Here is a 25,963-nt window from a genome sequence, read left to right as displayed (position 1 = left end):
TAGATCTTGGTGATAGAACTTTACCTAGATTTTCTGTTTTTAAAAATATAGTACAGGTCGAATTCATTGCTGTTCACAGATTTACAGCTGCTTTAATCTTAAAATGCTAAAAACGAAGACAAAACAAAAACCTTCATGATTCTTGAAGAGTCAGGGAGGGGCTAGACAAATAGAGACGATAAAAGAAAAAAAAAAAGAGCCTAGAGATTTTAGTCTTCATCAGAAGCTCATAGTGGAGGTCCCTGCCAATGTGACCAACACAGACAAGGCCATCCCAGAACACTCTGCTCTGACAGGACCAAACCAGAAACTCCAACACCTGAAGTAGAACAAACTTGAAGAAGGTGACAAGGGTGGGAAGGCTTCTGAAAACCATGACACTAGAAGAACAATGGAAGGAACTAGTAATGTTTAGGCCAGAGGCGGCTGTGACTCATGATAGCTCTCTCTCTCCAACTATTTGAAGGAGAGTCATATGCAAATAAAAGTAAGTACATTTATTCTGTGTTCTCCAGCAGCTCAAGAGCTAAGATCAGTGTGCAGGAATTACAAATAGGTAGTTTTCGGCCCAACGTAAAACATAAGAGGGTGTTCAGCAAATCTTTACAGCTGTCCCATGAAAGAATGGGCCGTTCTAAGAAAATCAGTGATCCCCCTGTCCCAGTAAGCATACTCACTGGAGACTGCTCAGTGACTGTCTGCAAAGAACGGTACACATAAACAGCACTGAACAATTATTAAATGAATTAATAATATTGCATGATGAAGTCCTGCATAAGAGATGAGCCTCGGGTCTTTTCACCTCTTAAAACGCTATGATTGATTCTTTCCTCTTTAAAGAGGCATTATGTGTTTAGGCCACAGGCCCGATTTACTCATTCAACAATATCAACAGAGTATCTGTCAGATGCTGGGCACCTGTGCTAGGCAGTGACCAAACAGCAGAGACCAAAACTGGGTGCCTAGCCCATGGGTTTACAATCTAGTGGAGGAGTGAGATCATAAGCCAATAAGTGTACATGTCTATATACAACATATATAAATGCTACAAAGGGAAAAAGGGGAAAGAACAGAGATCATGACGAGAGAGGACTTTACAAAGCACACCACGGAAGGCCGATCCAAGCTGAGCTTTCAGTGTGGACTTGAAGCCAAGTGAAGAGGGCAGAGGGGACAGCCGGGGCAAAGACCCTGAGCAGGGAACATGCTTTTGGTCCTTTTGGGGAGCAGCTAGGATGACAGGTGGTGGTAACGGAATTTGTGGAAGGGAAGGAAAGGAAGTGGTGGAGTGAGAAAGGGGTGGGGAGAAGGTGCTGTCTGTCACACGCACTCGTGCACACCCATGGGACATTCTGCACCTAACTGGTGGCAGGGTGATGTGTTTCACAAGTAGTGGAAGTCAGAATTGTTTGGACCACAGCAAAGGGGGTAAGACCCAAGACCTGACCATAAGCCTGAGATTTCTCTTGCCTTTCCTTAGAGGAAAAAAGGAGGTTTACTCAGGACTGTGCACACCCAATGTTTCCCAGTAGAAACGGGCCTCGGCTACACCCCTGGGGAATATCCTATGGCAGAAGGTTTTGCTTATGAGTGTTTGGGTGCATGAGAGGTAGTCAGAAAATGTGGTTTGGTTCCAGGCTTTACCACTTAGGAACTGTGTGGCTTTGGGCAAGACTTCACCGAGACTTAATTTCCTCATCTGTAAAATGGACAGAAGAATCCCTACCAATCCCACAAATCTCTGTGGGACTGGACAAGGTATACCATGCTGTCCTGGAGGGTACAGGGAGGAATTTTACGAGCAAGTTTCGTACCCAAAACTTGGCACTCCAGAGAGCAGAGAGGAGGTGTTATGTAGCTGATTCCCCCATACTGCCTTGCACTTAGCTCACAATAAATGTTTGCTGAACTGAAAAGCATTAAAAATAACCGGGGAAAACATGCTGCCATTTTTCTTTCTTCCTATTAAACTGGAGCACTTTGCCAGAATGCTCCAGAACAGTCTCTCTCCCCTAAATCCTTCATTTAGGGGAAGAACCGAGTCACATCAGGGCAGGGTGTTCAGAGGATAAAGTCCCAGGAATGGGGACAGGAACTAGGCCCGACCCCTCTGCAGAAGGCTCCTGGCTCTCTGCATCACCCCAGTCTTTCTCCAATAGCCTGAGCTGATCCAAGTCCAGGCCACCAATGAAAGAAGGGACTGCAGACCATCTTAGGACAGGGTCAGCAGCTCCTGGAAAAGCCCATGAAAGCCAGATACACAATATACATAATATATACACCATGCCATCCACATGAAGCCTTGATCTAATCCAATCACCTCACTACAGATGGGGAGACTGAAGCCCAGATACATAGACTAGCTAGTCCAAAGCCACTTCCGTTATTTTCTTCTTTTTCATTTTTTGAATAAGTAACACAATCATTCTCAACATATACAGTTAATGCTCCTTCTCGTCCTGTCCAGTAACTATTCTACCCATTAAAACTCCTTCCAGAGTTTGTTTATATATACACAAGCAAATTCAGAATCTTATTTTTTGGGCTTCCCTGGTGGCGCAGTGGTTAAGAATCTGCCTGCCAATGCAGGAGACATGGGTTCGAGCCTGGTCTGGGAAGATTCCACATGCCACAGAGCAACTAAGCCCATTCACCACCACTACTGAGCCTGTGCTCTAGAGCCCACGAGCCACAACTGCTGAGCCTGCGTGCCACAACTACTGAAGCCCGCGTGCCTAGAGCCCATGCTCTGCAACAAGAGATGCCACCTCAATGAGAAGCCTGCACACTGCAAGAGTAGCCCCCGCTCGCCGCAACTAGAGAAAACCCACGCACAGCAGCGAAGACCCAACACACAGCACCCCCCCAAAAAAAAGAATCTTATTTTTCTCTTTTATACCCAATTAACATATTATATATTGATCTTTGCCTTGCCTTTTTCATGAAGTTTGTGTAATATACAGTATGCAAAAAACCATCCTTGTTTCTTATTTGCATTGTGTTCTGTCGTGTGGATGTGCCATCATTTTTCTTAACCAGTCCCTTATTTGATGAGTATTTGGTTTACTTCCAATCTTTTGCTATAATATTGCAATATAGATAAGCTGGCACATATGTCATTTTGTATTCACCCAGCTTATTAACCAAAGAGCTGGAATCAGACCCCACTTCTGACCTGCAGGGCAGCAGTCATAGAGACTGGGAGTTCTAGAATCTAATGGGCTCACCACTATACCTGTGTGAACAAGTTACCTCACCTCCATCCGTCCAATACTACTACTTAGAACCTACCAAATGCTAGGCACTGCACCAGGCTCCAATGATAAAGGTATCCTTGCCTTCTGCCCCCAGAGTGTTCAGTCTGGGATAGACAAGCAGAAGAGACTGCTACAGCACACGGGCAAGTCCAGTGTACCTTGAAGACCACCTGACCTCTGTGGGCTTGTTTCCCTGTCTGGTAACAGGGTGGCCAGACCTGCACTGTAGGGGGCGCTCTAAAGGATCAAAACGCAATGCTTGTTAAGTACCTAACACGAAGCAAGGCTCGGAGCAGGTGCTCAACAAGGGATAAGCCTAACTCCTGTCCCAGAAGGGGTCTTACTGATGGCAAGGGCAGCAAGGTGTTCTAGGCAAAACACATGGCACTCACTGCCATGTCCGTTCACCACACTTTCCTTACAGAAGGTTGGAATGCACTATTAGTTTTTGAGGCAGCACCCAAGCCCCTAATTATGTCTTAGCCCACTTTTATTGGAGAATGATTTGGCCTTCTCCCACCTTCCAAACCCTCTTTCGTACTGTGAGGTATCCTGGGTATATTTCTCATTTGTGTGCACAAGCCCTCATGTTTGAAGTACATCAGAGCTGTCAGTGGAAACCCAGACACATATTTATTAAGATACTGGCACAGAAAGGCAAGGATAGGCACATGGAAAGTTGATTTTGTTGGGATTTCCCTGACAGTGTAAAATAATCATTTAAAGGAAAAAAAAAAATCTAAAGGAGAAAAATCACTGAACCTCACATTTGTTTTGTTCACTTTTAAATGTGTTCTATTTCACAATAATACACTTTTAAAAATCTGAAATTCTGGCATCATCTGTTTTGCTTTCCTGGGGGAACAAATGCAGCAGAGAAAAGAAAGAAATGGAAGTCAGGACTGTAGAGTATTTCCATATTAACAGCAGCCCCAAGAGTGGCTGAGAGGAGGCAAGAGGTCAAAGTTAAGATGCAAGGTTCCATGCATTGCTCTGAAGCCAATGACCTGGCTTTGCACCCAGCACAGCTCCTCAGTACTATGTGACCTTGAGCTAGTTCACTAGCTTTCTGAGCCTCACTTCCCTCATCTGCTAAAGTGGGAATAATCCCATTCATTTTGTAGTGCTGCTGTGTAGATTAAATAAGAACAAATGAGTACCTACGTGCCAGATAGCACAACAGTTAAAAACAAACAAAACACATACAAAAGATAGTACTTTCTCTCAATACTTAGCAAAAAGATGAAAATCTAGTGCCTTGCCTTTAGAAGCTCAAAGCAGGAGGCATCAAATTACCCAGCCCCCATGATACTGGGAAGCCAGGCTCCTAGCAGGCTGATTAATGAAGTCTTACTTCACCAGAAGCTCCTTTCATATTCATGCAAGACGCCTGCTTGTAGATGAAAACTATCAGCCAATTAAGGCTCATCCCGGTCCTTGGGAGAGGGTGGGTCATGGCTGGATTTGTGATCTGACTTAACTGTGGGTTTCTCTCCCTAAAATAAGCTCCGGGGCCTCTGAGTTCTGCCTTACTATCCTTCATCAGAGGCTCTGGCAGGGTCCCCCTTGCCCACTCAAAGGCACTTGCCCCCCCAAACCAGGTGGGGAGGGCCTGAAAGATCCAGATGGAATCCAAAGAGTACCAATAGGGGTCCTTCAAGAAACTGTGCTATTTCAGAAGGATGGATAGAAATTCCCACCATGAAAGGAAGCGAGAGCCTGTGGTTACCAAAACCGGGCCACATCTCTGCCGAGACAGGAGCATAACCAGCTCCCGGTGGTGAGTCCGTGCCTTGGGGGGCTGACTGGCAGTTACAGATGTGTTCCTGCTCCCCACCCCCCAACACACCAGCTGCAAGTGAGAAGATAAATCTACTATTGTTAACGAACGCAATTTGGAAGTACCAGTCTTTTAAAGTGTGAGCCTCAAGAGGATGGTAAAAGACATTATGGGATGAAAAGGCAGAGGGTCAGCTGGTCTGGGGAAAGGCATAAGGTTGAGAGCAGAAAGCACTGGCCAGTTATAGTTTGTCTTTCTTTTGTATCATGTAATTAGCTCATGAATTCTCATCTTAACCTCGCTGGGCCTCAGCTTGCTCCTCAGCAAGATGATTCGTAGGTACTTCCAAATCAGACATTCTAAGTTGCTGGCTCAGGGGGGCCAGAAGTCCAGTGTAGGTTACTTGAGCCTCTGCTCAAATGCCACTGTGTCAGAGAAGCCTTCCTGGATCACCTATCCCCTTTAACACAGCTTTATCTGTCTTCATCGGACCTATCACACCAGCAGTCATGCCTTTGCTTAACTTATTGATGGTCTCCCTCGATGGAATGGAAGCCCCGCATGGGCAGCCCAGATAATCTCCTTGTCCTGTTCACTGCTGTATCCGGAATGTTCAGGAAAGAACCTGGCACAGGGCGGGCATTCAATCAATATGTGGAAACCAATGACCCTCCACAGTATTTTCTATCTTCAGAAATCACCCTCACAACTCTGGCTAACATCAGGCACTAGCTGGCCAGCGCCGCTCATCATCAGGGACGTCTATGGCCATAATAAGCCTCCTGGGGCTGGCAAGCTATGCGCCCAATACAAGTCTGGTTTCCAGCACAGTGTGCACCTCAAACCAGGATTCAGACCTCGCTGGAGTCTAAGGCCACAGGTCAAGTCCAGAGGTGCTTTTTCACTCTCACATCTGACCCTCCTGGGTGACCACTCCTGACAATGACCACACTGGCCACGGGATCTGAGGGAAGATTCCTGAGTGTCTACAGAGGCCAACTGTCTGCCCTGAACCAAGTCCCTCTCGCTTTTAAGAAGCCAGAATTCCATTTCTCCTTCCAGACTGGCTGCTCTACCTCACTCCACACAGCAGCCCCCGGAGGGCCCTACCCGAGAAGCCTCCCCAGACTCCCAGACCACACCTCAATGTACAGACACCAGCTCTCTTAACCGAGACTCACAAAGGCATGTCTGCAAGAGTCGCAAACTAGATGGGGGCTCAGAGGAGAACCACTCATTATGGCAGCAGGCCAACCTCTGCAGAGGCTTCTTCAAGCCTCTCAGACAGCTGGGGAGCTTTACTCAAGTCCACGCCTGCCCACTCTCCCTGGTTTGCACCGGGGTACATCAGAATCTCCATGGGGAAAGGGAGACGTGCAGCAGTGCAAGGAACGCCCTGAGTGACTGCAATGGCCTGTTCCTGGCCCTCCATATGGAACAGGCCCCTGTGCCAGAACAGACAGATCCTTCCCTCTGGCAGCCGGGCGGGAGGCTGGAGGCCACATGACATCATCACAGCGCCTTCCTGATGCACCCAGCTACAGGGGAGCTGTGCTGGGCTCTGCAAACCGTTAGCACTGCCCTCTGGCAGGGGGAAATAAAGGGACACTGACTAATCCAAGGAGAGAGGTGCCACCATGCACACCCTAAGGAGGTGATCCCAGAATTAGTGGAGAGGAGAACACTGCTGCATGACCTAGAAATCCTGGGGACTTCTACATCTCGACATCACCTGGGATGGACATAATTTGCTCCCCTTCCTCCAGTGAGTCAAGGAAGACTTCCTGGAGGAGACCTCTCAGGAGCTGTTTGGATGAAAGATAAAGGCCTGAGTGGGGCAGACCCAGAACTCTATAGCCAGGAGGGGAGTTGAGAGGCAGGAGGGGCTGCTGGCATAGAGCATGCCAGGTAGAGAGCCTCTAACCCCTACCCCACGATGGGAAGGGAGGCCCTAGGGCAGGGGATGTCTGCAGCTTGGCTGACGTAGCTCCAGCCCCACCTCAACAAGAAACTGGGGGCTCTGTCCCTTGCTTGGGACCCATCCTGCCCTCGCCCACCTGCTTGAGCAGCTCCAAGTGACGCCTCCTTCTAAGGCAGGCAAAGACAGCTCTCCCAAGAAGTATTCCCACCACACACAAGCTCAGACACCGAGCAAAGGCCTTCTTTAGCCGGGCTGGCTCCCCCTCATTCCAACAGCTCAATCAAGCCCAGGCTGGTTGGAATCTACTAATCTTCAGGGGCTGTCCACAACACACACCTGGCATGAACCTTATTTCTTTCAGTCCTGACAACAGCCTCTGGGAAGCAGGTGTTAGTGTTAGTCACCATTTTACAGATGAGGCAACTGAGGCTTAAAAACGTAACCTACTAGATATCCTCAAGCCACAGGGCTCAGCAGTCCCTGGCACAGCCCAGTACATCTGACTGCTTGGCCCGTTGGTCCCCTCCTTTTCACAAAATGCCCACTGGCCTCAGTCCCCTGGAGATCAAGGATGGGCCAAGTCCAGCCTTGCTCAATAAATCCCACTTAGCACTCAGCAGCCTCATGAGATACAAGTAAATGAAAACTCACAAGTGTGATGAGCAGGAATCTGGGCACGTGTGAAATGTGTGTGGCCATGGCGGGTAGGGCTGGCCGGGGGGATACAGTGAGCAGGCCAAGGACCGGGTCCCAGCACCTCAGCAGCTTAAATCCTGCATCCTTTCCAATCTCCTGTTTTCCTTGCTCCATTTTCACCTCTCTTACATCTGCTTAGCTTACTTCTTCCTACCCGCTGTGAAGTTCTGCACCCCCCCTCAATGTGGCAGCTTCCAAACTTGCTTAAGAGAACCCCTTTAGAGCATTCTAAAAATACACAGACTGGGCACCACCCTCGGAGACTGACTCGGGAGTTGGGTAGAGCCTGGGAATTTCTCAAAATGCTCCCCTGGGAATTTCTCAAAATGCTCCCCTGGTGGTTCCGATACACAGCTGGGGTTGAAATCTGCCTTACCAACCACACACCTTTCCTCCTGCCTATGTGCTGTGTTTATATATATATATATATATATATATATATATATATATATATATATATATGCCTCCCCAGCTCCACCACAGAAACGGGCAATAAGTACCAGCTTTCTGTAACCCACTCCCCCATGTTCATATCCCTTGCCCCCCAGCCCAGGACATAAGTAACTAGATTCAATGAACTCTACCTGCTACATGGATACTTATGGAGCATTCCTAAAGCCCCGTGCATCATCCTGGAGGCTGCGCACACAGCCCATGTCAGTGAAAGTGGGCTCCCCTCCCCCTCCCCTCCACAGCCACACCATTTGGACCTGTTGGTGAGGCCAACAGCTCAGGGGGAAAGCTGGTTACATTACGTGGGATGGGTCTCTCCTCAGGATGCATGCCCCTGAAGAAATCTACAATTAATCCCTTTAAATTTACTATGAGGGCTGTGCTCCCCCCCAGCCCCCACTCACTCAGGACTCTCTCTCACTCACTCACGCCTTCTGCAAGAGGCAGCAGAATCCACCGATCCAGACCTTCTGGGCACTTTTGACTGCAGAGTCCTGGCACAACCTTGCTGATGGTGCCCCACAGAAACACACAGGAACACCGGCAGGCTTCTCTCCTCCAGGTTTCCCTCTGGCCCGCACAGATCCTGCCTTTGCCTTATTTCCAGCCTGAGGGATAAGCAGGAGAAAGCCTCCTGCCCCACCCCCTCCCACCCCCCCACCCCCGCCCCCGCTGCAATGACCAGCTGAAGCCTATGGCTGATGGGATCGTCTCATCTCAGGCGCTTCTGGGCTATTCCAAGCATCTTCAGGAGCAGCCCAGGAGTTGGCTTTACTGGATGGACCCCAAGGGACGACCTGAGGGAACTTGGGAGGGTCTGTGCACACAGCCTGACCAGGCAGCACCCAGCTGACATGGGGCAATGGATGCCTGATTTGCTGGGGAGCTCAGGCAGACCACTGGATCTTCCCTGCTTATCAAAGAAGGTCTAAGAATGCTCTCCACTCCTACCCATCAACACCAGGGCGGGGAAGATCTTAATAAGGAAAGGGCACTTAATAAGGCACAGGCATTTCTTGTATGCTGTGAACTTTCGTAACCAAATTAAAAATAAAATAAGCAACTGACTGGCTCAATATTAAAAATAAAAAACCCAATCAAAAAATGGGCGTAAGACCTGAAGAGACATTTCTACAAAGAAGACATACAGATGGCCAAGAAGCACATGAAAAGCTGCTCAACATCACTAATTATTAGAGAAATGCAAATCAAAACTACAATGAGGTATCACACCTCACACCAGTTAGATGGGCATCATCAGAAAATCTACAAACAACAAATGCTGGAGAGGGTGTGGGGAAAAGGGAACCCTCTTGCACTGTTGGTGGGAATGTAAACTGACACAGCCACTATGGAGAACAGTATGGAGGTTCCTTAAAAAAACTAAAAACAGAATTACCATATGACCCAGCAATCCCACTATTGGGCATATACCCAGAGAAAACCATAATTCAAAAAGACACATGCACCCCAATATTCACTGCAGCACTATTTACAATAGCCAGGTCACAGAAGCAACCTAAATGCTCATCGACAGACAAATGGATAAAGAAGATGTGGGGTGTGTGTACACACACACACACACACACACACACACACACACACACACACACACAATGGAATATTACTCAGCCATAAAAAGGAACGAAATTGGGTCATTTATAGAGATGTGGATGGATCTAGAGACTGTCATACAGAGTGAAGTCAGAAAGAGAAAAACAACTATCATATATTAACACATATATGTGGAACCTAGAAAAATGGTACAGACAAACCAGTTTGCAGGGCAGAAATAGAGATACAGATGTAGAGAACAAACGTATGGACACCAAGGGGGGAATGTGGTGGTGGTGGTGGTGGTGGGAGACTGGGATTGACATATATACACTAATATGTATAAAACAGATAACTAATAAGGACCTGCTATATAAAAAATAAGTAAAATAAAATTCAAAAAAAAAAAAAAAAAAAAGCAACTGACTGGAGGAGTGGTCTCCTCAGTGGATCATCCCCAGACAATCCACGGGGCTGCAGGAAGAAAACCCTCGGACTTTTAACTTAACCTCTTTAATTTTAATTTTTTGGTGTAGTTTTACAATGTACATATTTATAAGCAGTGTATGTGAATAATTCCTAACTAAAGGGAGACATACCGGGGCCAGGGCTCAGGTTCAAATTTTTTACCGAAACAGGATATATAAAACCCAGAAAAACGTGAAGACCACTAGGCTGAGAAAGTGTGAATCAGCCACCCAGAGGCAGGAGCTCACACTGACCCTGGGAAAGCTGAGGACACCAAACCACAGTGGTGTTTCGGATGCTTTGTTTCAGCGGCTTCGTGCTTGTCTCACCAGACCGTGGGTGATGAAAATGACAAGAACGTGCAAGGACCATGGCTCCTTCACTCAACCAATACTTCTACGATGCCTGGCACGTGCCAAGTGCACTGCTGAGCCCAAACAGGTCCCATCAATCATGCAGCCTACCGGCTACATGGGGACGGAGATGCCATTTCAAACACACGCAGGAATGTCTAATTACAAACTGAAGCTCTTTGAAGGAAATTTCTATAAGAGTTTTAGAACAAAAGAAGACCTAGAGCTGAGAAGGGATATCGGATGAAGGTGATCGTAAAGATGATTAGATGCTAGGGAAGTAATGGTGGCAGTTCCAGAGTGGAGTAGATTTGAGAGCGTAAACGGTAGTGAGTGAGGCGAGTGCAGTGGGAAAGGGGGGCGAGGAAAAAGATGAGAGTAAGAGGCAGACCATGTAGGACCCTTGTTGGTCTTATTAAGGCTTTGGGGCTTTATCCTAAGGACAATGGTGAATTTTAAGTACAGGGTGACACGATTTACACTTGCGTTTTGTTAAGATCATTCTGACAAGTTTGAAGCATGGCTTCAAGGGGGCTTTGGGCAGGGGAAATCGGCTGGATGATATTTTGAACTGACAGGATTTGTGATGGAAAAGATCACATGTGTGCATGTGGGGAGGATGGAGGAGGTTGCAGAGGCCATGGGTTCCCATTGGACATGCTGAATGTGGGGTGCTCTGGGGACACTTGGCGGGGGGAGACACTAGGTGCGTCCTGAGCTCAGTAAAGAGGTCAGGCCGGAGGTGTTAACAGTAAATGTTAGACCCCAGGCACCACAAAGTACCTGCAGCTGTCAGTGAGGAAGAACAAGATTTTGTAGGGAGGGTATACAGAACAAGAGAGCTCAGGGCCTGGGCTTGACTGAGTCCGATACTTCATGGCTGCAGAGAGGAGGGCCAAAGGACCGCAGGACCGCAGAAACTGAGGAGTGGCCACAGCCACAGGAGAAATACCAGAGAAAGGGGGAGGTAACGGGGAACGCATCTCATGAAGGTCAACGGTGGGAATACAGTACTGCTGCTGAGGAGTCATGTAAGAGAGGACACTGAGGGCTGCTGGGATTTGGGGGGCTGTTTGGGAAGCTGAGGCGGCTGAGGTGTGAGAGGAGTGAGGGAAGGGAGAAGGTGGGTAGACGATTCAGGAAGTTTGAATGTAAAAGGGGAGAGATGGCCAGTTCCTAGAGTGAGATAGGAGATCAAGGGACTTTACCTGCCTGCTTTAAGATGGGAGAAACACCCCAAGCTTGAGAAGGATCCAAAGCAGAGTAGCTAGGTGCCCAGGAGGAAAAAGGTAACTGAAAGGCAGGCGCAGGTAAACCCAAAGGACAGCTGAGCTGGGCACAGGTTTGGTCTAGGAATTTCTTAGGAAACCAGGAAGTTCCATTTTCTCTGTGAGGGGAAGGTCGTTGGCTGGGAGGGAGGGGGTGGAGGGTTGGTGGGCAGTTTGAGGAGGAGAGTCTGAATTACTCGCTTTAGGTAGTGACCAGGTGTTGCCCAGGAAAAGGGAGAGTCATGTTATTACCGTCAGCAGAAACTACTTAGAATCCAGTGCTGGGGCTGTTCCATGATGTTTAGATGCTAGAGCTACACTCAGATGGAGAAATAACACATTTACTGTTGAAATGCTTGTGGGGAAAAACAACTGGCAAGTTTGAATCTCTAGCTTCTAACCTCTTTCCCCACTGAAACAAATGTTACTTTTTTTTTTTTTTTTTTTTGGTGGTACGCGGGCCTCTCACTGTTGTGGCCTCTTCTGTTGCGAAGCGCAGGCTCCGGACGCGCAGGCTCAGTGTCCATGGCTCACGTGCCCAGCCGCTCCGCGGCATGTGGGATCTTCCTGGACCGGGGCATGAACCCACGTCCCCTGCATCGGCAGGCGGACTCTCAACCACTGCGCCACCAGGGAAGCCCTAAATGTTACTTTTTGATATAATGTGTCTGTTGATCTGTTGATAATGTAAACTTTTTAAGTGAATGCCAACTGTGGTGTTCTAGGAACAGACCATAATAACAATGACATCTAACGTTTATCGAGCCCTTACTTTGTGCCAGACTGTATGGTAGGCACTATTACATTGCTATTTTACAAAGACAAAAAGGGGGGGGCAGTGAGGGTAGAGAGAAGGGGGTGGAGGAACATGCTTGGAGGAGGGCTGCTGGTACAACCAGGAGACTTGGAAGGCATCCATCCGGGCAGGAATTTAGGATAATGATTCCATAATGCCGTGAGAAGGTCTGGGTTGGGAAAGGGCTAAGGAGAGCAGCTTGAGAACATAGGACCCAGGATGAGATGGCTTCAAAGCAGGAGGAATCAATACTGACCCTCGGTGGAGAGATTTCACAAAGCTGTAAATGGCATTCCCGCATTCCTCCAAATCAAACCACAAAACATTTTGAGTGTGAAGGAACAAAGCTTAATATTCACCTTTTAATGTCTTTCAAACATTAACAAGTAATGAAATCAATTTATGAGTCAAAGCCAGCATTTATTTTTTAATGAATATAAAAGTGTTTTATTCACAGTAAGGGAGCGTATTGTCAGTTTTTCAGATAACCTGTGTATGTATCAATATATACATACTGGGTAATGGTGTAAAACATATTTCTCAGTATAGGAACAAAAAGTTTGAAAGTCACTGATCTCACTCAACACTCCCATTTTAGAGTGGAGAAAACAGAGGCCCAAAGAGGCCAAACAACTGTCCAAGTTAGTTAACGGCAAGGCTGAAAAGAGCACCCAAGTCTCTAATAGTTCTCTGGTAATTTCCTCACCAAACCGGAATCTCCGAATGCAAATCCCTCTGGGAAAGATAGCCCAGACTTTAATCCACATTAGAGTAAGTGATAGTGGGGTAAGTAAACTCATCTTTTAGATCTGCCACCTGGAGCAAGTTTTGGTAAAAGAAGGCAACAGATGTGTGCACCAGGGCATCTGTGAAGCTGAAACAAAATAAATTTGAGTGAAAACACAGGGGTTTCAGGGTGTGGCCCAGGAGACACTGGATGGGGCCCAGTGCCAGTGAACAAAGACATCTTATCTCGTTTTACAGGCTTTGGGTTAACAAATGTCATCAGGACAACTGGTTCTATGCAGGGAGGCTGCTTCCCTGTCTGGGAAGGGGGCCCAGGCCAACGGGGGCTTTGTTCATCTAGCTTCAACCCATTTTATTAAATGAGAAGGTCGGAATAACAGATGCCTTCACAAGTCTCCATCCCTGCCAGACTCCATCTCTTTAATGAAAACATCATTGTTGGGTATTTATCATTTGTCATATAATTATATTTCAATGTAATATAAGATTCAGACTCAGGTCACTATTTCTCTACTTTGCTTGTGGGAGGAAGGCAGTGGTGATGGGGGACTGGGGGAGGGTACTTCCTAGGAGACTAGAACACTAGCTAGAATAGGGGGTGGACAGGTCAAAATGTGTGTGTTGCAGGGGAGGGCATGGTAGCGAACATCTGTAAAGGAGTACCCCCTCTGGACACCAGAGTAATGTGCCTCCTCTTCACCAAGTCATAATTCAGGCTCAACAACTGGGCCAAGCTCATTCGACCAGGGCTCATGACCACTCAGCAACAAGCTCTCTGCTCCTTTTCTAAGTGATACACCAGAGTAGAGGGCAGGCACCGTGGTAATGAGACATCTGATGAGCATCCTACACAATCTCCATAAAAGATCCCCAACAGCCCTGAGGTTTTTTATTTCAATGTGGTAAAATTAATATAAAATGAAGCTCTAGATGACCAGCCCCCAAAGCTCAATCAAGGTGCCTGTATTACCTTGAGAGGCTGGTGGTGCAGCAGCGGCCCAGAGAGGGAACTGGGTCTGCAGTTTGCTGTCCTTAAAGTACAGGCCACAGTTATGGGGACTGGGATTCACCCTCTTGGATTTATTGCCTCCTCCCGTGGCCTGGCCAATTTTCTATCCATTCCTTCCGCCTATTAGCTCAGGCACAAGAGGCTGGAGAGGTAGAAAGAAGGGCTCTGGAACTCAAAGCCACTTTGCTGCTAGTACGTTCCCCAGGCAACATGCACGGTGGAAGAGCAGCAGGCCCAAACTAGAGATTCTAGGATTATCTGTGCTTTCCAGTGATCTGTGCTCTGAAGTTCTGATGTCAGCCACCAGGTACACAGCTGCTGCACCTTCCAGACCTCAAAGCTCAAACCGTTGCAGTTCAAAGCTCCTTTTCTCTAGCTCTGAGAAGACATCTAAAACTTAAGGGTAACCATTTAACTACAAGGTATGCAAAAACCTTTTGAAATATCCTGAATATGCAAGATGAAGAATTTCGGTTGGTTACACAGAATAACTTCTGGATAGAAGGGATGCTCAATTTTACACCAGCAACAAGTACGATTTCTCTTCTTACAGATGTTCATGGACTGAGGCTGATTTCCACCAGACATCAACTAGATAAAAGGCACATGTAAAAGGACTTGGAAAGACCCCTAAGGCACCACCCAGAAGAAAGCCTTCTTACACGCTTAATAAAAAATTTAATAATTAAAAAAATTTAAAAACTGAGATCCCAAGGTCCTTCTCCACAATCTATTAAACTAGGGATTACCGAACTTTTTCTGTAAGGGGCAAGATAGTAAACTTTACCTAAAGGCAAAACTGACAATACTATATAGGCACTTTTATAATGAAAGAAAACAAATTTCCACAATTCTTTTATTGATAAAATTCAAAACATATAATGAGCACAAATTTTTTTTTCCTAATAAAGGTCCAAGGAGACAAGTATAATTCTTTGCAGGGGGAAAAGGGAGACAACATTTCACGTAACTGGGATTCACTGTACAACATCATCAAACTGATTACAATGTTTACATGTACAAATCATTCTTAGCTCCTGATACAAAAAACAGGCAGTTCACCCAAAATTTGGCAATGCCTGTGCTAAATCAACGTCCAGGGGTGGAGCCAGGAATCTGCATTCTACATGCGCCCGGATGATGCTGGTGATGGGCCACATTTGGAACCCAACAGACTATACAGTTTTCAAAGTCCTTACTGTCTAACTAAGGACCTCCGGTTTTACAGTGGGAGGAGAACTCAACTCTGCTGCTTACCAGCTGTTTGACCTACTCTCCCAGCCTGGATAATTCACCCTCACAACAGAGGATGTCACCCTGCTTGGCCTATCCTTAAGGAGTTGTTGGAGGATTAAGTGAGACGATCCATGAAGTGTTATTAGTAAACTAGGTCCTGGAAACCAAGGACATGCCAATTCTGTTCAGCTTTTTGTCTGATAATAAAAGTGGGAAATGCATTACATGCACGATCCCACACACACCACTGCCTGAATGGCTCCTGCTTGTCTTCTCATTCCTCAAAACGTGTCCCCCAACACCTAAAAGGCCAGATTCTAATCAGATGTGATGTGCTAATCCAAACAAGGGAAGTATATGTATGGCTTCCCCCTTAAAACCGAGAAGCCAGAGAGCCTCTGATCCTGACCACCCACCTCAGTATCTTCAACCAGGAGGCTGTCCAGTCTTCTAACTCTCTCATAAGGTGGCAATATTTCAAAGCCAAGGAAGAAAAAGCTCTTCTCTTCCCCACAGTCTCTTACAAGTAAGGGTACTTCAGGGGAGGGAGTATAGAGGTTGAGTATGCAGACTGGCTGCGATAACATCTTTATGCCTCGATTTCCTGTGTTAATATAAGGATTATAATAGTACCTGCCTCCTATTGCTGCTGTGGGGACTAAATTAACTGATATGTGTAATCCACTTAAAATTGTACCAGGCATAGCATGGGTGCTATACAAGCATCAGCTATTATTATTGTTGTTCTCTAAACCCTAGAAATGCCCAAAGTTGTGCTGAATCACACCCCGCTATCTCTCTGAGAATAACACTATCACATACTGAGAACCCGAGGGCCAGATCAAGCCAGTTTTGTCACTGACTCATTAAATAGGATTATACCCATTTTACAGGTGAGGAAACCAAGGATCAAAGAGATAGGTTAAGTTAATCGGTCTGAGATCACAGGGGCAGGTTAACTTATCTTACCTCTGTGACACGAGGAATTTACACTTAGGCTTGTGTGGTTCTATTACCCAGCTCCCCCAGTGAAGCCCTCAGGCTCAAAACTACCATCAGCAGCAGCAATCCAGTACCAAAACATAACTGACCATGTCCATACGGAACTCATGCTCAATTTTCTGCCTCTGGATCCCTGGTAGGCTTGCATAAACTGGAGTTAATATCAGCCTACTTGAACCCAATTAGTCAGTAAGTCAGTCGGGAAAACATGATGTGACGTATTCCAAAGGTCAAAGTTAAACCTGGCTTCCTGGGCAGCCTTGGCCGGGCACTGCCATGAAAGCTAGTCTCCATGCAGACGTCTACCAGAGTTTAACCAGTGAGGTGCTTAACCAGCATGGATATCAGCTTTTAAAAAGTCTCAGAGAGATGCCAGCGACGCGATGCCTTGCCTGGCTCACAGTCAACAGCCAGAGAAAGGCAGTTAGAAAAAAAAAAAAGACATCATTTACTTTTTAAAAAGCAACCCTTATTCCCTAATCTTTTCGGTTTAGGGTTACATTTACTACTGTGGCTGCCTTCCCCTGGGCAAAAATAAAAGGGGGAGGGGCAGAGGAAAAGCAAGGGGGCCTCCCCTAGCAGTCAGCAGGGCGCTGCAACACCCACCTGAAACACCGAGCGCGACCTACCTTCCCGGAGAGCCCAAGCCCCGGAGGGCGTTTCCCCAACGCATCAACTCGTCCCTCCCGGCTAAGCGGCTGCTGTCCTCGGCTTCAGTCAGGGCAGCTAGAGTCGCGTGCGCCCCCCCCAAAAGAAACCTCATGTTTAATTTCTCCCCCCACCCTCCTATCAGTTCCGCAGAAAGAGCAAACACCAGGGCGATCCGTTCGTCTTTAGGGCCACATTGAACTACGTCTAAAACGCCTGCAGGAAGAAGGACGAAATACTGGCGAGAAGAGGGGCGGGGGAGGCAGGGAGCGCGCTGGGGGGTGGGGGGAGCACTCGCCGGGAGGATCGTCGCCCTCCCGGAGCAACGGCCGCCGCAACGCTCCAGCAGAGCCTCAGGCCGTTGGCAAGGGGCGAGGACCCCCATCGGGGCCCAGAGCACAACTGGGGGTCCCCGGAGCCCGCTCCCCCTGCTGCCTCCACGTCCGGGGCCGTCGGGGCGATGGCGCAAGTCTGCGCCCCCCCCCCCACCCAGGGACAACAGCCACGGTGACAAAATGGCAGCCCGGCGCCCGGCAGTCGTGCCACAGGCGAGCAGGGCCCCGGCAGCCGTCCCTGCCCCCCAGTAACGCCTCGACGCCCTTCGGGCTCGGCCTCCGGTGGGCCTGGCCATTACAAAAACAATAATAATAAATAAAACACCTCGAGCTCCAAACCAGCTCGGGAAGCCAAAAGGCCCGCCCGGGGGCCAGCCCGGTGCGCTCGCGCCCCGACCCGCGCGCGCGAGGCCCGGCCGCCGGGTCGCCCGGCCACCGGCCCGCGCCCTGCGCCGCATGGAGCCCGGCGCCCGCATTAGGAGCCCCGCGCTCGGCGCCGGCCGCGCCATGGGGGAGGGGAGGGGCGGGCCGCGCGAGACCCAGGAAACATGGCTGCTTGTCCTATTTCGGCGTCGCGGCGTGGCCACCAGCCCCCGGATCAGAGTTGGGAGAGGCTCCGAAGGTGGGTGTGTGGGGGCCCCGGGGGGAGCACGGCAGGGAGGGGTGCAGGGGGCGCTCTCCGGGAGCTATTTGTCTTAAGAACGTTTAAAAAACCGAGTTTCTCCTCCCTCACCCCTTTTGTCCCTCATTAGCTAGCTTTCTCCCCCTCCTCCGCAAACGGACAGAAAGTGCCCCCTCCACCCCCACCCGCGCCCCACCCCGCCTCAAGGTAGGGGGCAGGCGTGTGGGCCGGGAGACTCGAAGGCGAGGGGGCGTAAGTAAGCGTGAGAAATCGCTCCCAGTTCGGCGCGGCGCGCTCCCCTCCCCCAGCACACACTCGGGAAGTTTAAAGAGCCGGTTCGACCCGCTTTCGATCTCGCTCCCAGTTGGCCAGTAGCGGCGATAGGGTTGGCCGGGCGAACCGCGCCTCCACACCCTCTCGCCGCGACCCCGGCCCCCTACTTGGCGCCCTTCCCCCTCCGCACGGGGGGCTTCCGGAAAGTACGCGGGAAGCCCGCGGCTCCGGCCTCCTCCCCCATCACCACACCCAGCCCCCCAATCCTCTGGCTCGGGGTCCAAGCTGGGATGAAACCGGCCAGAGAAAGGCAAACCGCCGGCAAATTGTTCGCGGAAACTCCAGCGTCCTCCGGCGGGCAACCCCTCCCCTCCCTCCGCCACCCCCTCCCCGCCCTGCGCGCCATAAGGCATTGCACGTCTACAGTCCACAGCTGCGTTATGATGGGGGGGGGGCATTAAAAGGATCTTGTTTTCAAAAGTCTCACTCAGGTTTGGGGGAGGAAGTAGAGAAAAGAGGAAGCAAGGCCTGCCTGCGCCAGGAATTGGGGTTTTAACGGGTTGGAGGGGCGACAGGTCAGCGCACAGAGCTACCCCAAACTCCCAACTCTGTGGAACCCTGCCACCGGGGCTGGGGTGAGGGGTCCTTCCTCCCGCGCTCCGCTGTTCCCCGGAGGGGCCACGAGAGGAGTCAGCCAGCGTCTCCGCCCCAGACCCGGGGTCTCCTCCGCTGAGCCTTCAACTCACATAAAACAGTGTTTGAAAGCGAGAGGGAGACAAATAAAAACGGGCGTCCGAGTAACCCACCCTCACCTTTCCCCTCCTCGGGGGTAGGCTTTTGCCCGAGTCTCCCAGTGTTCCCATCGGTGTAAGTTTCCTCCGGCCGTACTCCCGCTACTGCCCAATCAATAACGGCGACGGCAAGGCAAACTCCCATCCCGGAGCTGCGTGTCTGCTAAGCCCGCATAAATCTGGACCCAGCCAATACCCACCACAGGCACCAGCTCTGGGCAGCTCGCGTCCTGACAAAGTTTCCCGGGCCCATTTATTAACTGGGCGCCGAATGGCTGCCAAGGAGCCCACCCTAGAGAAAGACGGGCCGGGGGTCGGGGCCGGGGAGCGCCAGGGCTCAAAGGCTAGCATCTTAGGGAGGCCGGAAGGAGCAGGGGCGAGGGGGGACCGGGACGTAGCCTTTGGGTAACTTGCAGTAGCGATCGCGCGAGGTGGGGAGGCGCGGGGATTATCTGTGCCTTTGCACGTTCGAAAATCCCTCCCCCCGTCTTCCAATTTATCCTCCCTTCGGAAGGAAAGGAAGAAACATCAGCATCTGGCCCGAAGGTGGGGTGGAAAGAGTGAGGGAGAAAGAGGAGGAGAGGAAGGGAGGCAGAGAAAGGGAGGGAGGGAGAGAAAGGGCGCGTTCACGAACACTACAAAGTTACAAATATGGCTCCCCCGTCTCTCGCCTCATCACTGCAAAGAAATGAAGACGCACTTTAAACTCGAGCCATTCCCAACTCCACTGCAGCCCCCTCCCCACGCGCTCTCCCCAGGGGCCTCGGCCCACATTTATCAGAAACTAAACCGGACTCGCGAAGCCCAAAACTTATTGTGTGTGTGCGAGCGAGCGAGCGAGAGAGAGAGAAAGGGAGGGGGAAGGCGCGGGAGGGGGGCGGAAGGGGGGATTCATTTATAAAATATAAAACCCCCTTTTTTTGTTGTTAAATCCAGGAGGCAGCCCCTCTCCTCCTCCTCTCTTGTTAATCTTTCCCTCAGACGGAGTCACGGGAGCAGCGAGCTCAGAGGGTTATTTTGCCTCATTCTCTCCGACCCAAACGCGTGCGCCCGCTGGCCCCCGATGGGTGCACACTCTCGCACCCACACTCGCACACGCGGGAGCACACGCACAGGTAGTCACACACCAAGGGCAGCGGCGGCGGCAGCCGGAACATGCTCGGATGGCACTGCAACCCCCCAACCTTGCAATTCATTTGCAGTCCGACCCCCAAACCCACATCTCCCGGGCGCCCCCCTCAAAAAAAAGTGCCTCCCCCCAACGCACACACACACACACACACACACACACACACAAAGTAGGAGAATGGACCGACAGAGATATTTTTGGCAAATGCTCACATCAGAGGGCGTCCTGTTCCGCAGCTCTAAATGAATCCGTTTGTCCATGTCCATCTCTCGCGCTCTCTCTCTGCAGAGGCTCCCGCGCCGGCGGAATTCAATCAATAAACCCCGAACCCACGGCCGCGCGTTTTAGGACTTTGAAGGCTCAACCAGCTCCGCTCGGTTCTCGAGCCCCCAGCACCCGCGGCGCACACTAACCTGATCACCGTGGAGGCGGGATTGGCAGCTCGGAAGAGTGGCAGCAGCCTTAGCCAATCGCCGCCGAGGGTCTCCGGGCAACAGCGAATGGTGGCGGAGGCGGGGGGGAAGGGACCAATGGGCGGGCTGCGCAGCCGGCCAGGGAGGCTCAGCCATTTGGTTGTGGTGCCGGAGACGGACCCCTTTAGATTTCGGGGCGGCTGAGGAGCGCGGCGGCAGCTCGGCGGCTGAGCAAGGGGGGTGGGCGGAATGTAGGGGGAAGGGAAGGTGACTGTGCCTGGAGGGCCGAGCCGCCCGGCCTCGCCAGCCCGCCGCCGCCTCAGCGTTTGGCCGGGGGCGGGGCCGCAGGTGCGTTATACGAAAGGGAGGGGCGCGGCCGGAGGGGCAGTGGGTCGGGGTCCTCGTCAGGCCGTGGGCTTCGTGGGGTTGCCCCGGGCCTGACCGCGCCGCACGAACGTGTTGTGGAAAGAGGCAGACGGCGAGAGGTCTGGGGGCCGCGGACTGCCCGGCGGGCGGGCGGATGAAAGGCCTGGGAAGAGGGGAGGGGTCAAGGGTGCGGTGGGGGGAGGGGCTGGTCATTTTCTGGGTCCAGCGGGCAGATCTAGTGGAGCGTGGTTGCTGCCCCCCATCTCCTCTGCGGGTTCCCACCCCCGGGCTGCGGCTCACAGCCCGCGCGCCCCTTCGCCTCCCGCCTCGTCGTAGTCCAGCCGTGGCCATCGCAGCCCCTTGAATACATAAGTAAATAAAAAGCAAGATGCATCCACTTCTGGATGACTTGCCTTGCGGTCTCGACCCTCTCCATGGAGAGGCATTTCAGTTTGCATGTCAGCTTGGAAGGAGTGATCACCAAGAGGCACCCGGGGTTTTGTTTAATCAATAAATGAGTGAAGACCATTGACTAAGAATTGATGCTGAATATATTGAATATTTTTTAAAATGGAAAGGGAAGGTGCTAGTAACTCCTGGCTTTCTGGACCGAACATAATTTATGGGCTTTATAGACCTAGTGAAAGAAAACGGCGCACAGTTTAATTGTCCACCTGAGTCATTTGGTTCAATCTGGGCTGCCAAAGAGGCTCTATTTGGAGCACTTTCTCCAAGTTTTACGGTTTGCTTGCGTTCGGTTTTTTGAATCACATTAGTTGGAAGAGACCTTAAAGCCTTAATTCCCACTTGGTTAACAACTTCTTATGGCCAGTTCTAGGATAGTGTTGTGTACTATGTTGGCTGCCTATGTCTGTTAACAAATAATGGGGATTTTTGTCAACAGGACAGCTACATCTCCACACAACAGGTTTTCGATTCTTTTATTTCTACACGTCTACACTTCCTCATGCACTCCAAGGTAGTTCTTTTGCATACATTGTGTTTATTTTTCAGGGACATGGGTTCAAAGGAGAGATAAACCAATATGTATGTTGCAAGTTTGAAATATTGTTACATAACACCAATACAGTTTCATTCTTGAGCATACAAAGTTTAGGAGGAAATAAAAAGTGACAGAATGTAAATAAAAGGCACATATAGAATGCTTACACTGGGGAAGAAACTGTAGTAACTTTAATATTGTAACCCGATGGATTGCAAATGTGAAATCCTGCAACTAAGCATTTTACTCAGTAAATTCTTCTTTCAGACAAAATATTAAGTGGAATTGGAAAAGTGATCGTGTATACTCTTTGAGTAGCTGTGAAATGCAAAATAAAAATGGAAAGCCATTGTTTTATTTCATCTGCGTATAAATAGTATGGGGTGATTTATTTGACTTGTTGCCTTAGCTGACATGAGTCTTCCTCAGTTTTGTTAATCTTATTGAGGTCAATTTGTGTAGCTGGAATTTATTCTTTTAAAAATTGGCTTCGTTATAAAACATACAGGGACCCCAAATTTCCTTCTTTACCAGAGTCAGCTGTTATTTCTGGATATGGTATTTAAGGTTGTTTCAAAACAGAGCTCTTCATCAAACACATTTAGCCAATATGATGTCTAGAATCTATATAGCACAGGATCCTGAAGTTTATGTTCTCTCTGGTGGTAAATGCTCATCTTCAATTTAAAATTTTAACCACAACTAAGTCCACGCCGCTAGCGAGGTGATATGGCACGGTACCTTTCCAGAGAAGTAATCCTTTAAAAGCCAACCAATCAAATGCAGAGATAGCCCCCATCCAGCTCTGCTAAAGGGAAGCAAATAGCTCATTTTATCGTACAAAGACTGGAGAGGATGACTTGGAAGCCCAACCCCCCCGTTAAAAAATGTACAGGAACAAATTAGAATGGAAAAAGTCATGACTTGATTACTACTCAAAATATTAAACCTAACAGTTGATTTTAGATAACAGCTTTTGTACTGGTTTTAGAAAATCGAAAGAAGGCTTCACTGGATGTCAGTCATTACAGAAGCTGAAATATCCAAAAACTGTATTTAGCCAATTGAATACTTAACTTCCCATCTTTCCAACATACTTTGAAAGAAGAGATTTTTCTCTCACTTTCACAAATAGATTTCTTTGTAGTTTATTTCTCAGAAAATTTTAGTGATTTTTGATTTTTGTTATTATCAAAAGAAAATAGGAATATAGCTCAGCCAAAGCTGAGCCATTTGCCCCAGGCTACTTAACCAAACATCCAAACAAACAACAACAAACACTGCCTTTACAGTTGTTTCTTAAATTGCACTTCATTGCATATTATAGGAAATAAATGCCCTTGAATGGCTCTGAATATCAGACATATAGTAAGAAAAGAAGCCCCATATATCAAGGAATATGGGCTGAATTTTGATGTGGAGTGGGAAGAGGATGAGTTCCTAACTCCTGAGTGATTCTACAATGGGAGTTAGGTTATGAAAGATGTAGAGTCTGTAACTTGCAGAACTGGATTTGATTCACACTGAGAAGAATAAATGAGATACAGTTCAAAGGTTTGAGCCCCTAGGGAGAAAGATGGCCTTCAAGTAAGGAGAGATATCTTCCTGCCTTACAGAATATTTTCCTTCAAGAACCATTCCAAACAAATGAGCAGCCCATCTTATTCTTTAAGAGGTATGAGCAATGGGTGTCCTTAGCCTCTTGATACAGTTTGGAAAATACTGTTTTATAAATAACCCACATTGATGTTCCTGCCATTTTAACTCATTTGCCCTTGTTTGGTCTCTAAAGATGGAGACCCTCTGGTTAGCATCCTTTTATGAGTCAAGTTAATGTATTCAGAAGTTCAACTTTTTGTTCTTCAGCTTGAATCACATACACTGGAACCTGGCCATAGTACTTTTTCACCTACATCATGGTTCTGCTGCCTGGACCCCAAAAGACAATGATATGGAAAGACTCCAGCTTAATTATGTTCTCTTTTGTCTTTCTATATAAATAGCTTTTAGAAATGTAGATTATTCTTTTTTTCCTCTTGTTTTTTAAAGATGTAGATTGTTCTTTTGAAATTCATGGTAACGAATGTGAAGACTACTGCATTTTGATTTGAATAGCAAAGGCATGTTGAGGTCCAGGATTTAAAAAGTTAACCATTCTTAATTCTTTTGCTTAATAAAGCATTGGATGATTTTATCTTTTAAATTATTGAATAGTTACCTTAATGCATTGGTCATGGAGAAAAAGCACTGCCATTATGAAATATATAATGAAAATAGTTATATGTGATTTTTAAAATTAATAGTAAAAATCATAAAAGCAGCTTAAAGATAGCTTATAGATAGCAAAATACCTATCATCTACACATTTGTTAGAAACTAGAAATTTTGTGAGTCTGTTTCTTAAATATATTTATTAAGGGAAATTTGGGGGTAGCAATAAGAGGAAAGTTTGTATACCACTCACCAGGAAGAAAACCATAGCTATAATCTCTTATTTTTAGTATTAATTATGGCTATAAAGGAAAAAAAATAGATGCCTTAAAGACAAATAATGAGATGAGGAGCCATAGAATAAGACTGACTGAGGACAACCTAGGTTGAAAAATTAGAAATGCAATTAATTTAGAATCTACTAATTCATTTTAATCTATCTGGGGTTGAAGTTTTCTTCTATGAAGAAAAGAGTACTAAAAGCTATTAAGATGGAAGAGATAGAGAACAGATTTTCTAAGAGTTTCTAATATATTTACTATCTGCAACTAGTGTTTATAAGTTTAAGCATGACTGGTAAAACTGTCCTCTCAGATTACCTACTTTGTAATGGCAGTTATTATTTGTACATATAATTACTTATATGTAATTCTTAGAGGTGAATACTACAATTCTTCTTAGAGATGAATTTAATGCATTCTGAGAAATTAGTAATTTAAAAATTATTTCTAGTGGAAATATTAGGTCCTCAGGAGAGTATACCTATAACCTGAACTTCCTGTGAAAATTCTGAATTCTAGCAACTTGAACATAAAAATTACACCCAATGCACTTGACCAAGTGAGTCATGTGAGGACTCTTAGCCAGCAAAGGAACACTGTCCTCTGAAATCATTTTGTATGCCTTATTGTATGAGAATTACATCACTTCTACGTATGTTTATTCAAAGGCAACTTGAGTAAGGGTGACAAATACTTTTCACTAGGCTGGGTAAGTGAAAATACTTTTCACTTTTCACTTATTATGTCTATATTCACGTTCATGAGCAGAAGCAAAGCTATAGATGAGGCAGAATAGCAGGTAAATAGCAAGCACGTTGATCACAATGTGGTAGCACTTTTTATAATAGCTAAAGAAAGAAACAGGGCTTCCCTAGTGGCGCAGTGGTTGAGAGTCCGCCTGCCGATTCAGGGGACGCGGGTTCGTGCCCTGGTCCGGGAAGATCCCACATGCCGCGGAGCGGCGGGGCCCATGAGCCATGGCCACTGAGCCGGCACGTCCGGAACCTGTGCTCCGCAGCGGGAGAGGACACAACAGTGAGAGGCCCGTGTACCGACAAAAAAAAAAAAAAAAAAAAAGAATAAATAAACAATTTATTCATATACCCAGGAAAAAAGTCTAGGAGACTATGCACCAGAAAATGTTAAATTATTTTTTTTCAAAGGTTCTCTGTGGGTGATGAGGTTACATTGTTTTTTGTTTTTGTCTATATTTTCTAAGTTTTTCAGTTGATAAATAATTTTTGCAATAAGAAGAAGTTATTTTAATGGAAAATACAGGTATAACAGGGATGTTTGTGCTAGTAGGATTTCTTAGTTGCAGACAATGGAAACTTTCCCTGACTGATACAAG

General features: G+C 47.9%; 1 protein-coding gene across 3 annotated transcripts in view; it reads right to left on the bottom strand.

Annotated features, from left to right (window-relative positions):
• Positions 1–20,772, bottom strand: part of ANP32A (acidic nuclear phosphoprotein 32 family member A) — a 39,517-nt gene extending 18,745 nt beyond the window's left edge. Inside the window, exon 1 of one of the 3 annotated variants that reach the window (XM_059056575.2) lies at positions 20,551–20,772. In XM_059056575.2, coding sequence (XP_058912558.1) covers positions 20,551–20,604 — 54 coding nt within the window. In that variant the 5' untranslated portion in view covers positions 20,605–20,772. Of the gene's footprint in view, positions 1–17,169; positions 17,388–19,230; positions 19,322–20,550 lie in introns of those variants that run through there. The other 2 variants (XM_067029600.1, XM_067029599.1) reach the window with 2 other exon arrangements.
• Positions 20,773–25,963: the final 5,191 nt, after the last annotated feature.

This window comes from Kogia breviceps, chromosome 3, assembly GCF_026419965.1.
Source record: "Kogia breviceps isolate mKogBre1 chromosome 3, mKogBre1 haplotype 1, whole genome shotgun sequence".
NCBI classification, from domain to species: domain Eukaryota; kingdom Metazoa; phylum Chordata; class Mammalia; order Artiodactyla; family Physeteridae; genus Kogia; species Kogia breviceps.
This window is presented reverse-complemented; position numbering and strand designations above follow the sequence as displayed.